The 16,115-nt window shown below is 41.6% G+C and overlaps 1 protein-coding gene across 2 annotated transcripts in view; it reads right to left on the bottom strand.

Annotated features, from left to right (window-relative positions):
- The window catches only part of PSEN1 (presenilin 1), an 87,442-nt gene that overhangs the window by 37,758 nt on the left and 33,569 nt on the right, over positions 1-16,115 (bottom strand). For both annotated transcript variants that reach the window (XM_005666340.4, NM_001078667.1), the window contains 2 exon segments: positions 9,882-10,135; positions 6,851-6,992 (listed from right to left, as the gene is read on the bottom strand). In XM_005666340.4, the coding sequence (XP_005666397.1) occupies positions 6,851-6,992; positions 9,882-10,135 (396 nt within the window).

The following is a 16,115-nucleotide window of genomic DNA, read 5'->3' as shown; positions in this document are numbered from 1 at the left end:
TATGGTAACTTTATGTAATGAGTATATTTGAGAAAATACGATACAACCCAAGGAGGCTTTGAAAAAACAGAATGGAGAAGAGTGATAAATTGCCAAGTAATTTTTAACCAAAAGTGAAATTATTTTGAGGTGGAAATACTGACAATATGCTTTAATCTTTCAATGAGGTTTACTGTTTAATGAGAGAAGGAGCTACTTAAGCACCAACTTTTGTTTGTTTGTTTGTTTGTTTTTTTGGTTTTTAAGGCTGCAGCCGAGACATACGGAAGTTCCCAGGTTAGGGGTCCAATCGGAGCTGTAGCTGGTAACCTATGCCACAGCCACAGCAGCACAGGATCCGAGCCATGTCTTCAACCTATATACACCAGAGCTCATGGCAATGCCGGATCCTTAACCCACTGAGTGAGGCCAGGGATCAAAACTGCAGCCTCCTACTCAGATTCGTTTCCACTGCACCACGAGAGGAACTCCTAACCAACTTTTCAAAACATATCTCTTAACCAGAAAAGACCAAATCAAACCTTGAAGGAGAGAAAAGCTTCAAATCAAGAATACTATTTTGTCTTCATTAAAAAAAAAAAATCTCCCAGACAGATTGGGGGGTGGGAGGATGGGCTGGGGGTTTGGGATGGAAATGCTATAAAATTGGGTTGTGATGATCAGTGCACAACTATAAATGTAATAAAATTCACTGAGTAATTAATAAAAAAAATAATGACAAGCAATGTCCCCTAAAAAAAAAACTTCCACATCCACCTCTAGGATCCAGTTGTTCCAAATTATCCAGCTTTAAACTATCAAAATTTGGTTGTGATTAGAATCTATGTTAATTTTCTCTTGTGGTTCTGTTTCGATCACCCAAGGTATCTGTGACTATTAATTCTTTTTTCTTTTTTTTTGTCTTTTTAGGGTCACACCTCTGGCACATGGAGGTTCCCAGGCTAGGAGTCGAATTCGAGCTAGAGTCACTGGCCTACACCACAGCCACAGCAATGCCAGATCTGAGCCGCATCTGTGACCTACACCACAGCTCATGGGAAAGCCAGATCCTTAACCCACTGAATGAGGCCAGGGATTGAACCTGCATCTTCACACCTGCTAGTCAGATTCGTTTCCATTGAGCCATGACAGGAATTCCCAGGATATTTAAAAAACAAACAAACAAAAAAACATTTTTATGAATACAAAAGTAACTTATGCTTTTAACATTTAGAGAATATAGAAACACTAAAAGATACTTCCCTGGTGACCTAGCAGTTAAGGATCTGGTGTTGTTACTTGCTGTGGGCTTAGGTCACTGCTGTGGCACAGGTTTGATCCCTGGCCCAGGAACATCCACATGCCACAGGCATGGCCAAAAAAAAAAAAAACTGAGATGAAGAAAACAATTCCACTGACCAATGAGAACCAAAGTTGGTATTAACATTTCCTGTTCAGACATGTTTTCTGCCCACATGTGTACAAACCTTAAAAGAAATAAAAACAGATTCAAGTAATATAAAATTTTACATCTTTTTTTTTTTTTTGGCCTTTTTAGGGCCACACCCACGGCATATGGAGGTTCCCAGGCGAGGGGTTGAATCGGAGCTATAGCTGCCAGCCTGCACCACAGCCACAGCAACAGCAACGTGGGATCTGAGCTGCATCTGCAACGTACACCACAGCTCATGGCAACGCCGGATTGCTGACCCACTGAGCAAGGCCAGAGATCGAACCCACATCCTCACGGATATTAGTTGGATTAGTTTATGCTGCACCACGACAACTCCCTACATCCTTCTTTTTAAAACTTAATTTTTATTATAAATTCTCAAGCCATCAAATATATTTAATATGATTTTAAATGACTAAACAATAGTCTATTTATATTACAATTCAACCTTTCCCTTATGCATGGAATTTGTAGTGTTTTACTTTTCTTAATCCCAATTATATTTAATGCCAGGATGAATATCTTCACATGCAAACATTTCTCAGCATTTTTAATTCTTTAGAATAAATCATGAAAGCAAAATTATAGAATCAAAGTGTACAGATGTTTTCTAACTACTGACTATTGATATTGCTATTGATATATATAGGCTTAGTAACTTCACAAAAAAAGGCCTGATTAATCTTCACCAAATCAGTAAGTTAAATATGTTTGTTACTTTACATATATACATATTTTACTAGTGAAGAAATAGGAGTTCCCGTCGTGGCTCAGTGGTTAACGAATCTGACTAGGAACCATGAGGTTGCGGGTTCGATCCCTGGCCTTTCTCAGTGGGTTAAGGATCCAGCATTGCCGTGAGCTGTAGTGTAGGTTGCAGACGTGGCTTGGATCCCACACTGCTGTGGCTATGGCGTAGGCCGGCGGCTACAGCTCTGATCCGACCCCTAGCCTGGGAACCTCCATATGCCGCGGGAGTGGCCCAAGAAATGGCAAAAAGACAAAAATAAATAAATAAATAAATAAAAGCTATAAAAAAAAGAAAGACACACACACATCTCTCCCTCTCCTGGCCATCTATATTTCCTTCATAATTTCTCTGCTTGGGTTTTTTAAGATTTCTTATTAGAAAGTTCACAATTTTTTATTTTTGTTTTTAACTTTTTTTTTTTTTTTTTTTTTTGCTTTTTAGGCCCACACCCACAGCATATGGAGGTTCCCAGGCTAAGGATCCAACTGGAGCTATAGCTGCTAGCCACAGCCACAGCCATGCCAGATCAGAGCCTCATCTGCGACCTACACCACAGCTCATGGCAACATTGGATCCTTAATCCACTGAACAAGGCCAGGGATTGAACCTGCAACCTCACGGTTCCTACTTGGATTCGTCTCTGCTGTGCCACAAAAGGAACTTCCAAAAATTCATCATTTTTTTAAATGATTTGTAAGTGCTCTTCGTACTGTAAATGTATTAATCCTCTGGAGTCCCCACTGTCTCTGGAGTGCTAGAATGCAGGTTTCACCCCCGGCCAGGCACAGTCAGGTTTGATCGCTGGTTGCAACTGGTATAGGTTGCAACTACAGCTCAGATCTGATCCCTAGCCCAGGTACTCCATATGCCATGGGGCGGCCAAAAAAGAGAAGGAAAAAAAATATTAGCCCTCTGCATGTAATAATGGCTGTAAACAGTTTTCTTCTTTAGGGTTAATCACTGATGTTATGATTTTCTGAATTATTACCTGAATTCAAAGCATCTTCTGGTGAGGACTAAATAACCTCTTCTTTTTCTAGAACATCAGGTGGGAAAATAGGCCTTTCTCATCTCACAAAAATAATAAGCTTTCCTATCCTAAAGGCCCTGAAAGAAAAGAGCCCTGCTTCAGCAAAGAACAGCAAGGACCTCTTCTAAACACTGAACTATCTAGGCCAGAAATCATATGACTTTAAAGTAAGCTATATGGTTTCATCTATAACAAACAATATATAATAATTAACTGCTTTTTCCGTTTCTTCCTTTTTAAGGTTTGTTTGGTCTTTTAGCTTCCTGTGCTTCTCACAGACATTGCATAACCAACCACTGACACAACAAATCCTCAGGGCTTATTTCCAAACAGGTCCTGGCAAGTTTCTGAATTTCTGACTCAAAAGCTCCTTTTATTTTTATACTAGGAGTTAAAGTAAATAACTTGTTTCTATAGAATTGGCTGTGCTTGCCAAGACTTGAACATTAAAAAGCAAAACATAACACAAATGAACAGGTGAATGTGGAAAAGCAAAACATAACACAAATGAACAGGTGAATGTGGAAATGTGGCTAAATATGAACATTTTAGACCATCTAATATGAAGTATTATCTAAAAGATGCATAAAACTAATCAAAAAATACATCAAGATGGGTTCTAGTTAACAAGGAGTAAAAGGATATTCCTCGCCGTCTCTCCCACTGAATGCAGCTATAAAACCTGGATAGAATGCACACAACTGCTAGTAGGCTGGGGAATCAGAAGTACCAGGAAGCCAGCAATGAGTTCACCATTTTTTCCCTCCAGTACTACCCTCCTTCACCTGAGCTCAACGCAACCCAACAAGCATTAGCAAGACAATCAGAGCTCCCCTGTAAGTTTCCACTAGAGAAGCAGAAAGAGGCTCCTAACACCAAAAAAGAATGCAAGACTCCAGCTGACTCCTAGTAACATGTGAAGAACAAAAATAGCACATAATACACAGATACAAGTCACACGAGAGTCAAAGAATGGAACTGGCAGGGAAACACTTATATAGAGATAAAATATATACAGTGGGAAAAAAAGATAAGGAAAAGTAATTGAGACATGAACATACATAAACAGGGGGAGGAGAATACTTGCCAGCCTGGGTTTACATCATTTGCTTTTGGTATTTTGAGTGTGGATGACTACATGTTATCTTTTTTTTTTTTTTTTTTTCGTTTTTAGGGATATGGAAAATCTCAGGCCGGGGTTGAATTGGACCTGTAGCTGCCAGTCACAGCCACAGCCACAGCCACAACAACTCAGGATCTGAGACTCGTCTTCGACCTATACCACATATCACAGCAATACCAGATCTTTAACCCGCTGAGTGAGGCCAAGGATGGAACCTGCGTCCTCATGTGCATCCTTATGGATACTAGTTGGATTCATTTCCACTCTGCCGTGATGGAACTCCACCATCACACACCTTTCAACTTCAGTCTCCAAAGCTGATGTCAGACTGCAAATGGTCTTCACTTAGGTTAACACTTCCACCCACTCAACAAAGAAGATAATTTTAGAGTCTGTGAACACTGAAAAAGTATTTGATCTTACTAGTAATCAACTAAATGCAAATTAAGATATTTTTGCCTTGCCTATAAGGGTTAGCATATATATATGCTACACATTTTTATATATATATATATATATATATATATATATACTTTTTTTTTTTTTGTCTTTTGTCTTTTTGTTGTTGTTGTTGTTGTTGTTGTTGCTATTTCTTGGGCCGCACCCGTGGCATATGGAGGTTCCCAGGCTAGGGGTCTAATCGGAGCTGTAGCCACCGGCCTACGCCAGAGCCACAGCAACGCGGGATCCAAGCCGCGTCTGCAACCTACACCACAGCTCACGGCAACGCCGGATCGTCAACACACTGAGCAAGGGCAGGGACCGAACCCGCAACCTCATGGTTCCCAGTCGGATTCGTTAACCACTGCGCCACGACGGGAACTCCCCACATTTTTTTTTAATTCAATATTGGTGAGCATGGAGGTAAGACAGCCTCACTCCTACTAGTGTTAAGTACAAACTGGTAGTATCATTTTGAAAATGAAATTCTACATATGAAGACAGTTAAAAATATGTAGATAATTTTCTCCATAAATTCTTTCCTAGGATTTTACCCTAAGGAAATAATTTGAAAAAACTGAAAAAGCTCTACATATAAAAACATTCATTGTTTTTCAGAACAGTAAAACAATGGAAACAACCTAATATTCAACCTCAGGGAAATTAGGGGAAGTAAGTTGCAATAAACTCACTGAGTCAAATATTATGTAGCCATTAGACATATTTTCTAAGAATTTATAACATGGAAAAATTATTTTTTTAAATTTATTTTTACTTATTTTAAATGATTTTTATTTTTCCCATTATAGCTGGTTTACAGTGTTCTGTCGGAAAAACTCTTATACTAAAGTGAAAAAAAAGAGGACACAGGAGTTCCTGTCGTGGCTCAGTGGTTAACGAATCCGACTAGGAACGATGAGGTTGCAGGTTCGATCCCTGGCCTTGCTCAGCGGGTTAAAGATCTGGCATTGCCATGAGCTGTGGTGTAGGTTGCAGACTCGGCTCAGATCCCATGTTGCTTTTGGCAAAAAGATAAAAATAAATAAATAAATAAAAGAGGACACATACTGATTATTTATTTTAACCATGTTAAAGAATATAGAGAGGGAGTTCCTGTCGTGGCACAGTGGAAAAATCCAACTAGAAACCATGAGGTTGCGGGTTTGATCCCTGGCCTTGCTCAGTGGGTTAAGGATCCGGCGTTGCCGTGAGCTGTGGTATAGGTCGCAGACGCGGTCGGATCTGACGTTGCTGCAGCTCTGGCGTAGGCCGGCAGCTACAGCTCCGATTGAACCCCTAGCCTGGGAACCTCAATATGCTGCGGACACGACCCAAAAAAAAAAAAAAAAAAAAAAAAAAAAGAATATACAGAAAGAAATAATCAAAAAGGGAACAGAATTCAACATATGAAAAGTTAATATTTCTTTTATTTGAGAATGAGCCTAAAGGTTCATGACTTGAAATAATTTGTCATCTTTCTGAGGCAAGAATCTGAAACATGTGCCAGGTGGCTGAAATTCAGAAGTGAGTCACTTAGTTGGAGAGTGACCTTGGGAAGCAGAGGCTGGGAGGGCTGGGCCTGCCGCTTTCCTGTAAACCTACACTGCCTTTATCCCAAGCAAAGAACTATTGTTCCTGTAGGAGAGATAATGACAGAATGGACAGCTACCAACTTAGAAGCAGGAATACAGCCAGTCACCAATGAATTTAGTATTCAGCATCTGAAGGTGGTTTTACTGTTCTGTAATCAAGCTGGAAATTTGAATTTCTGTAGTTATACATTATTTTGCAGGGACAATTACATTCTATAGTGCTATTTGTCAATGAGGGAATTCACAAAGATCTTAGGATATGTCCTTCTAGAATGTCCTAAGTATACTGCAAATCAAAATGTTAAAACCACTTAGATGTGAAAACCTTTGTTTTCCATTTATGCCTTTTTGTATTCGACACCAGACCCTCAACCCACTGAGCCACCAGGGAACTCCAAGATCTTTTTCTTTACTAGACCAAGTAAGGTGACAGGAAAACCCAACCATAAAAAGAAAGCAAAGCTCTGTGTCTCACACTCACCTTATAGCACCTGTATTTATAGAGAACCACCAGGAGAATAGTCATGACGACAATGACACTAATCATGATAGCAGCATTCAGAATTGAGTGCAGGGCTCTCTGCCCTACAGTCTCAGTGTCTTCTGTAAATGGAGTATAGATCCTACAATAAAATAAAACACAAAAGCCCCAGGTAAGTGTCAAGGGAGATCTCAAACTACATGCTCTCCAACACATTTTGTTTCCTTGATTCAGTTGATATATCCTTTTGGGGGGGGGGGGGCACACATAAGCAGGATTCAGAAGTTCCCAGGCCAGGGACGGAACCTGTGCCACAGCAGTGACACTGCTGGATCCATTCTTAACCCACTGAGCCACGAGGGAATCCTCAACTGATACCTTATAAATCACTCTTTTGCATCTCATCAATCTAACTAAGAATTAACCTAAGAAAAACAGCTATACGCTAAAATAGGTCCTCCAAAATAAAAGGAGCTAACATAAGGAGGTGGACTTACATGAACCAGACACTGGCTCCATCTAGTGGATGCTTTACATTGAAATAACTACCTCATCAAATGTTCTTACTTTACATTTGTGATTTGTTAAAGTACTGGATTCGGCAACATAAACTGCCTAGGCTACAAGTGGCTGTCAGAGGAAGGTAAAATGGCCGTAGAGTGCCTGCAACCAAAGTTGTCTTGAGATGATGTCACATGTTCATCTTTCCCTTGTTTCTCATCCACACAAAAACACTTTTATTCCAGGTGCTAATGTTCCCAGTAAGCCTTTATTTCTGCCTCCCCCATAGTTACGTGTGGCCATGAGAATAAGTAATGGCCAGTGAGTTATAAGCAGATGTGTTGTGTGGAACTTCTAAGGAAGGAGCAAGCTCTGCTGAAAGATATGTCCTGCGTCCTTTTATCTCTCACTCCTTGCTGCCTGAATGAAGGCTTGGGCTCCAGCACCAATACTGGACCCTGAAATAACCTACAGAATAGAGCCACAAAACAAGGAACAAGGGAGCCTGAGTCCTTGATAAAGAGAAACCACTATACAATCTGAACTACGACCTCTGCACTACTCTGCAGGAGAGATAAAATATGCATATCATTTAAACCAGTTGTTTTGATATTCTACAACAGGCTCATCAAACTTTCTGTAAGGAACCAGAGAGTAATTTTTTTTTTCTTTTTTTTAGGGCCGCACCTTTGGCACATGGAAGTTCCCAGGCTAGGGGTCAAACTGGGGCCGCAACTGCCAGCCTACACCACAGACACAGCAACGTGGGATCCAACCCGTGTCTGCAACCTATACCACAGCTCACAGCAATACCAGATCCTTAACCCATGAGCAAGGCCAGGGATTGAACGCCCATCCTCATGGATACTCGTTGGGTTCATTACCACTAAGCCACAATGGGAACTCCAAGAGTAAATACTTAAGCTTTGTGTGTCATGGTCTCTGCTGTAAAAGACCTCTCAGCTCTGCCACTGCAGTATGAAGGCAGCCGTAGACAATGCAAAAATGAATGGACATAGGATTCCAATAAAACTTCATTTACAAAAAGAGGTGGCAGGCAGATCTGGCCTATGGGCTACAGAGCTTACTAAATAAACCCTGTTCTACAATATGCAGCCAAACCTAACTGCCACTTACAAATTTCCCAATCTCTTTTGTTATTATCTCCAACTCCTCCCAAAAGGTTAAAAACTTGGCTTTCAGAATTCTGCACAATTTTCCAGACACTAGCCAATTTCAAATTTCAGAATTCATTTTAAAACTTTTTGTGGGCCCAACAAGAGTCCTGGAGAGAGAACTAGATGACATCTGAATCGAAGCATTTTTCTTGGAGACAAGGGGTGACACCAACAGCACTAGAGAATCTATTTGACAGTTCTGGAAGCACTTAGTACCAGCCTGCATTACTTCTTCATCCTTTCACTGAACAACTTTGTTTTGCTTATTAGCATTTATTACATACCTCACCCTGGAAACAAAGTGTCCTCATAGGCCTTATGGTATAAAGGCAAGCCGGGCATAAAATAACAAAAATAAATATATACTTGCATTTTGCAACAAATGAACAAAGAACAGTTTGCTATGAGAAAGAATGCCAGGAAAGACCTAATTCTGTTAGGAGGATGAGGGAAGTTATCTTTCAGGACTTAACACTGAAGACAAGATGAGAAGGATAGGAATTCCTATCGTGGCTCAGTGGGTTAAGAACCTGACTAGTATCCATGAGGATGCAGGTTTGATCCCTGGCCTCACTCAGTGGGTTAAGGATCTGGCGTTGCTGTGAGCTAGTATGCAAGACAGATGAGGCTTGGATCCAGCGTTGGTGTGGCTATGATGTAGGCAGGCAGCTGTAGCTCTCATTTAACCCCTAGCCTGGAAACTTTCATTTACTACAGGTGAGGCCCTAAAAAGAAATAAAAAGATAATAACAATAGGAATTAATTCACCAAAGTTAGAAGAGGAAAAGAACATCCCAAGGAGAAGAACAATGAGCCCAATGACCTTAAGCTGACAAAGATCAGTACTCAACTCTTTTTTTTTTTTTTCCCTTGTCTCTTTAGGGCCGCAGGTTCCCAGGCTAGGGGTTGAATCGGAGCTGCAGCTGCTGGCCTACACCACAGCTACAGCAACGCCAGATCCAAGCCACGTCTACAAACTGTACCAAAGCTTGTGGCAATGCTGGATCCTTTAACCCAATGAATGAGGCCAGGGATCAAACACACATCCTCATGGATACTAGTAAGATTCTTAACCTGCTGAGCCACGATGGGAACTCCCACTAATCAACTCTTTACCTGTTCAATTCCAAGTAAATTCAGCCCTCTCTAGGGATACCACATAGAAAATACATATATAAATCTACAACTTTCATTTTCTCTGCTTTAAGCATCAACTGCTTCTGGCCATCAGAGAGGATGGATTCTCTAAACTTCATGTCTCTTCAGTGGAGAGGCTTTCAAGTGATGATGACACTCTATGAAGGACACCTACACCGGCCTTGAGAAAAATAAAACAAAACACTCATACGTACAGCTGCCCATCCTTCCGGGTATAAAAGCTGACTGATTTGATGGTGGCCACAACCACCACCATACATAGAGTCACAGGGACAAAGAGCATGATCACATGTTTGGCGCCATATTTCAACGTCAGCTCCTCGTCTTCCTCTTCTTCTTGTTCCACCACCTGGCGTGAGTTTCCCTGGGCTCCGCCATTGGATAACGACTCAGAGTTGCCACGCCTCCGCCTCTCGATGCTGTGCTCATGCCGCTCTCTACTGTCATTCTAAAAGCACAAGAGAAAGTAAGTTAGACTCCCAGTGGAACCAAGGTTTTCTATATCAAAACCAGAAAATGTAATGATTAGACCTGAGATTAACAACAGGTCCATGGTTATATAAGTTCCAGAAACTCGAAACAAGAATCAATTTGGGAGTTCCTGCTGTGGCTCAGCAGTAATGAATCTGACTAGTACCCCTACGGATGAGCGTTCAATTCCTGGCCTTGTTCAGTGGGTTAAGGATCCAGTGTTGCCTCGGCTGCAGCACGGGTCCATAGGTCACAGCTGCAGATTGGATTCAATCCCTGGCCTGGGAACTTCCATAGCCACAGGTGCAGCCAAAAAACAAACAAACAAACAAACAAAAACAAAAACAAACCAGCAGTTCCTGTTGTGGCACAGCAGAAACAAACCCGACTAGTATCTATGAGGATGTGAGTTCAATTCCTGGCCTTCCCTAGTGGGTGGGGGATCCAGCACTGCTGTGAGTTGTGGTATAGGCTGCAGATCTGGCATTGCTGTGGCTGTGACATAGGCCAGCAGCTGTAGCTCCAATTAGACCTCTAGTCTGGGAACTTCCATATGCCACAGGTGTGGCCTAAAAAGAGCCCCCCCCCAAAAAAAAACTTAAAAAAAAAAGTTATCATGTGATCCAGCAATCCCATTCCTGGGCATATATAAAGAAAACTCTACTTTAAAAAGATACATGCACCCCAATGTTCATAGTAGTGCTATTTATGATGCAAAACATGGAAGCAACCAAAATGTCCATCAACAGATGAATGGATAAAGACACACACACACACACACACACACACACACACACACACACACAGGAATATTACTCAGCCACAAAAAAGAATGAAATAATCCTATTTGCAGCAAAATGGATGGACCCAGAGATCATCATACTAAGTAAGTCAGAGAAAGACAAATGTCATATGATATCACTAAAATGTGGACTCTAAAATATGACACAAATGAACTTATTTATAAAACGGAAACAGACTCACAGACAAGAAAAACAAAGTTATGGTTACCAAAGGGGAAGGTGGGGCTGGAGGGATAAATTAGGAGTTTGGGACTAGCAGAATCAAACTATTATATATAAACTAGATAAAAAACAAGGTCCTACTGTATAGCATAGGGAACTATATTTAATACCTATAATGAACCATAATGGAAAAGAATATACATATAAGACGGAATCACTGCTGTACACCAGAAACAAACACATTATAAATGATCTATACTTCAATAAAAGACTAAATTAAAAAAAAATTTTAGCAGAGTTCCTGTTGTGGCTCAGCAGGTTACGAATCCAACTAGGATCCATGAGAATGCAGGTTTGATTCCTGGCCTCCCTCAGTAGGTTAAGGGTCTGTTGTTGCCACAAGCTGTGGCGCAGGTCTCAGACACAGCTCAAATCTTGCATTGCTGTGGCACAGGCTGGCAGCTGTAGCCCCAATTCAACCCCCAGCCTGGGAACTTCCAAATGCCACAGGTGCGGCCCTAAAAAAGAAAAAAAAATATTTTTAAAAAGAAAGACAATATAAAAGATAGAATTCTTTTTTTTTTTTTTAAGGCTGTACCCATGGCACATGGAGGTTTCCAGGCTAGGGGTCATATCGGAGTTGTAGCTGCTGGCCTACACCACAGCCACAGCAAAGCAGGATCCGAGCTGCATCTGTGACCTACACCACAGGTTATGGCAATACGGGACTCTTAACCCGCTAAGCAAGGTCAGGGATTGAACCTGCGTCCTCATGGATTTGTTAACTGCTGAGCCTTACTGGGAACTCCAAAGACAGAATTCTTGAACAGAAACTTCAAGATGGAAGGTGAATGGGTTCCAGGCAGAGACAACATGAATGGTGGCACAGGCCATGCAGAAAACCAGTGAGTACTCCTGAGGTGGCTGGAGAATAGGGTGGTCAGGGCTGGTGGCAGGAAGGGAAGGTTGGAAACAGGTTGTAAAGAATCTTGTTTGCCATGTCAGGGACTTTAGACTTTATCTTGTAGGCAATAGAAAGTCATAAAAATTGTTAAGGTTGAGGAAGAGACACATCAGATTATGTTTCATTTTTAAGAAACGTGACTGACTGGCAACAGAAAATGGGAGAGGTATGAGAAAAATATTTCAAAAGCAGAACTGACAGGGCTTTGTAGCAGATTACATATAAATGGTCAGGAAGGAGTTGAGAATGACCCTGAAGGTTTTGGCATAAGGGACTAGGGAGGTGGTGACGGCATTTATAGGTACAGGCAACATCAGATGAGCAGGCTAGAGGAGAGGGGAGGGATTTTAGTTAGGGAGACAGGTGAACTGGAAGTACATGCAGCCAGGCAGCAGAGTCAAAGGCTGTTGATAAGAATTTCAAGCTCAGAGAAGAGTTGGGGGAAGTTAATAGTTTCTGTAGCTATGAAAATAAATAAAATCTCAGGGAGGAAGTATAGATGGACTTGGTGTTGGTCATTAATGTAGTACAACATCTGTGGAAGGAAACAGAGAGAGTGAGATGATGATCAGGGAGAGAAGGGTGAATAACTCGCCAGCTTAAGCAGCAGGGGATTCATAAATCATAACGGACTGAGGAATGAATGGACACCGAGAAATTAAAGCGAATCATTCTTTGAAGAAAAAAAAAAATGTGACAACAGAAGGCAGTCAAATTTGAAAGTCATTTTAGGGATGTTAGAGCCTTGAGCATACTTGTCAGGTCAAAACAGAGTTAGGATTAGAGAAAGACACTGAGGACACAATGTCTCAATAGGTAGGGGATAAACTGTAGGCAACAGAAGGAGAGAAGAACTGGCCTTCCAAAGACAAAGGCACTGGTGCCCTCTGCCTCGGTCTGACCTCACGGAGAAACCATCTATGAGACTCAAGCCCTGTGAGGAGTGGAAAGGAAACTATGGCAAAGCACAAAAGATAGAAATATGTATACCATTCACCAGGAGAGATAATGAACACAAGTCACTTAAGTTTAGTAGGAAGCAAATGGTATGAGGAAGGTGGGATCTGGGAAACGAGGGCGTGGTGTGATGGAGAGCTGAGGAGGACAACAGAGGGAATTCATACTTTTAATTTTCTTAGAAGGAGGTGACTATGTCATATGCCAAGAATGTTATGTTTATGACTAATATTTAGCAATATAATTATGACCAACTTGATGGGTTGATTAATGTCTAATATAAACAAAAATGTGGAGTTCCCCTCTTGGCTCAGCAGTAACGAACCAGACTAGTATCCACAAGGACTCGGGTTCCATTCCTGGCCTTGCTCAGTGGGTTAAATAACCGGCATTGCTGTGAGCTGCTGATGTAGGTTGCAGACGCAGCTCGGATCCCAAGCTGCTGTGGCTATGGCACAGGCCAGCAGCTACAGCTCCGATTTGACCCCTAACCTGGGAACCTCCATATGCCATGGGTGAGGCCCTAAAAAGCAAATAAATAAAGAAATAAACAAACTAAAATGTAAGTCATAATAGCTCTATACAGTCTTTGCAAGCATTTACATAATTTAATATTAGGTAATTTATATATTGTACTTTCATAATTTACAAAGCACTCTCACATCATCTCATTTATTCTCTTCATAGATTTTGGAGGTTTTGGTAGATGAACACTAAAGCAACTGGTCCAAAAATCTCACAGGCAGAAAACAGCAGAGGCAGGAATAAAATTCAAGGCTCTTGTTTCAAAACCTGTGTTCTTGGAGTTCCCGTCATGGCTCAGCAAAAACAAATCTAGCATCCATGAGGACGCAGGTTTGATCCCTGGCCTCACTCAGTGGGTTAAGGATCCGGCGTTGCCATGAGCTGTGGTGTAGGTCGCAGATGCGGCTCAAATCTGGCCTTGCTGTGGCTGAGGTGTAGGCTCCAATTCAACCCCTAGCCTGGGAACCTCCATATGTTGCAAGTGTGGCCCTACAAAGACTAAAAAAAAAAAAAAACAACTAACAACCTGTGTTTGTTTTTCCTATGGTACCACAGCTGTCCTACATGAGCTGTTTGAGTGAGTCTACCATGAAAGAGGCAAGCATGATATGTTTGTTCACGGTACTTGACTGGATATTCTGGTTTATAATGAACATTAGCCAATCCCACTCTGCCCCACCCCTGGAGGTGATATGGGATTATAGAGCAATTTAACTCTCTCTCACACACACACAAACACACACTTTCCTCTTTAATAAAGTAATACTTTGGATACTAACTTTTTTTTGTTTTTGTTTGTTTTGGTTTGGTTTGGGTTTTTCTGGCTGCACCTGCAGCATGCAGAAGTTCCTGGGCCAGGGATTGGACCTGCACCACAGCTATAAACAGAGCCACAGCTGTAACAACACCGGATCCTTAACCCACTGAGCCACCAGGGAACTCCTGGATACTATTTTTTAAACTAACTATATTATTTTCTTCTTTCTTTTTTTTTTTTTTTTTTTGGTCTTTTTGTAGGGCTGCACTCACGGCATATGGAGGTCCCTAGGCTAGGGGTCTAATCAGAACTGCAGCTGCTGGCTTATGCCACAGCCACAGCAAAGCAGGATCCAAGCCGCATGTGCAACCTACACCATGGCTCTCAGAAATGCTGGATCCTTAACCCACTGAGTGAGGCCAGGGATCAAACCCGCATCCTCTTGGATACTAGTCAGATTTTTTCCAATGAGCCATAATGGGAACTTCCTTTGTCATTTTTCTTTTTTCTTTTTTTGTATTTTCTAGAGGCCTCTAGACCCTCTAGAGGCCTCTAGACCTGAGGCCTCTAGAGGTTTGCAGGCTAGGGGTCTAATCGGAGCTGTAGCCACCGGCCTTCACCAGAGCCACAGCAACGTGGGATCCGAGCTGCCTCTGTGACCTACACCACAGCTCACAGCAACACCTGATCTTTAACCCACTGAGCGAGGCCAGGGATCAAACCCACAACCTCATGGTTCCTAATCGGATTTGTTAACCACTGAGCCACGACAGGAACTCCCCTTTGTCATTTTTCTATTTGACTTACAGTATTTTGTTTTAGGTACACTTATTAATTTAAAAACAGTGAATGCCAGCTGTGTATAAGGATACAGCAGCCAACAAGACTGCTCTCATGAACTGATTTCAAGCAGGAGAAAACAGATAATAAACAAGATAATTACAGATCAGGATGGTACTATAATACAGTGATGTGAAAAATATGCAGAACAGGACTACTTTCAGATGATGTGACCAGAGAATATCTTTCTGAGGAAATGACATTTGAGCTGAGCCCTAAAGGATGAAAAGATGTGAAAGGGCTTCTGTACTGTACAGGATTAACTCAGCAGGTCAGGGGTGTCCAAACCCTGCACATGCCAAAGAAAGATTTGGCCTGGTTCCTAGGAGATAACCTCTAAGCCCATGGGATAGCCTGCCTGTTAAGAGTGTCTCTGTTTACATGAGGCTGTGGACCGCATTAACAATGTGATCTATGGTGACAGTCTTGGGCCACATGGTATCTGCCTGACCTCAGGAGGGGCTAGGGAACTATGCTCAGCCATGTCTACATAACCAACCCCCAATAAAACTCCTGGACACTAAGGCTCAAGAATGCTTCCCTGGTTGGCAATATTCCGTGCATGTTGTCACACAATGCTCCTGGGAGAATTAAGCACAATTCCACTGGTAGAAGACAACTAGAAGCCTGGCCTGGTGTTTCCTGGATCCCTGCCCTATGTGCCTTTTTCTGTTGCTAACATTAACCTATGCCCTTTCACTGCAATAAACTGTAACAGTGAGTATAACAGCTTTTGTGTTCTGATCTGTGAGCTCTTCTACTAGCTAATCATTGAACAAGAGCATCATCTTGGGAAACTCCACATATATGTGTACACTGAAAACTACAACATATCACTAAGAGAAATTAAAGATCAAAAACAAAAATAGGCAAATGGAAACCAGCTATAATGGAAAAAATAAAAATCATTATAAAACATTTGAAGAAAAAAATAGACAAAGGGACTACA

The sequence above is a fragment of the Sus scrofa genome, chromosome 7, assembly GCF_054392235.1.
Source record: "Sus scrofa isolate SSC_HxYL_T2T_F1_AM1 chromosome 7, Sscrofa_HxYL_maternal_Yorkshire_Landrace_v2.0, whole genome shotgun sequence".
Classification (NCBI taxonomy): Eukaryota; Metazoa; Chordata; class Mammalia; order Artiodactyla; family Suidae; genus Sus; species Sus scrofa.
This window is presented reverse-complemented; position numbering and strand designations above follow the sequence as displayed.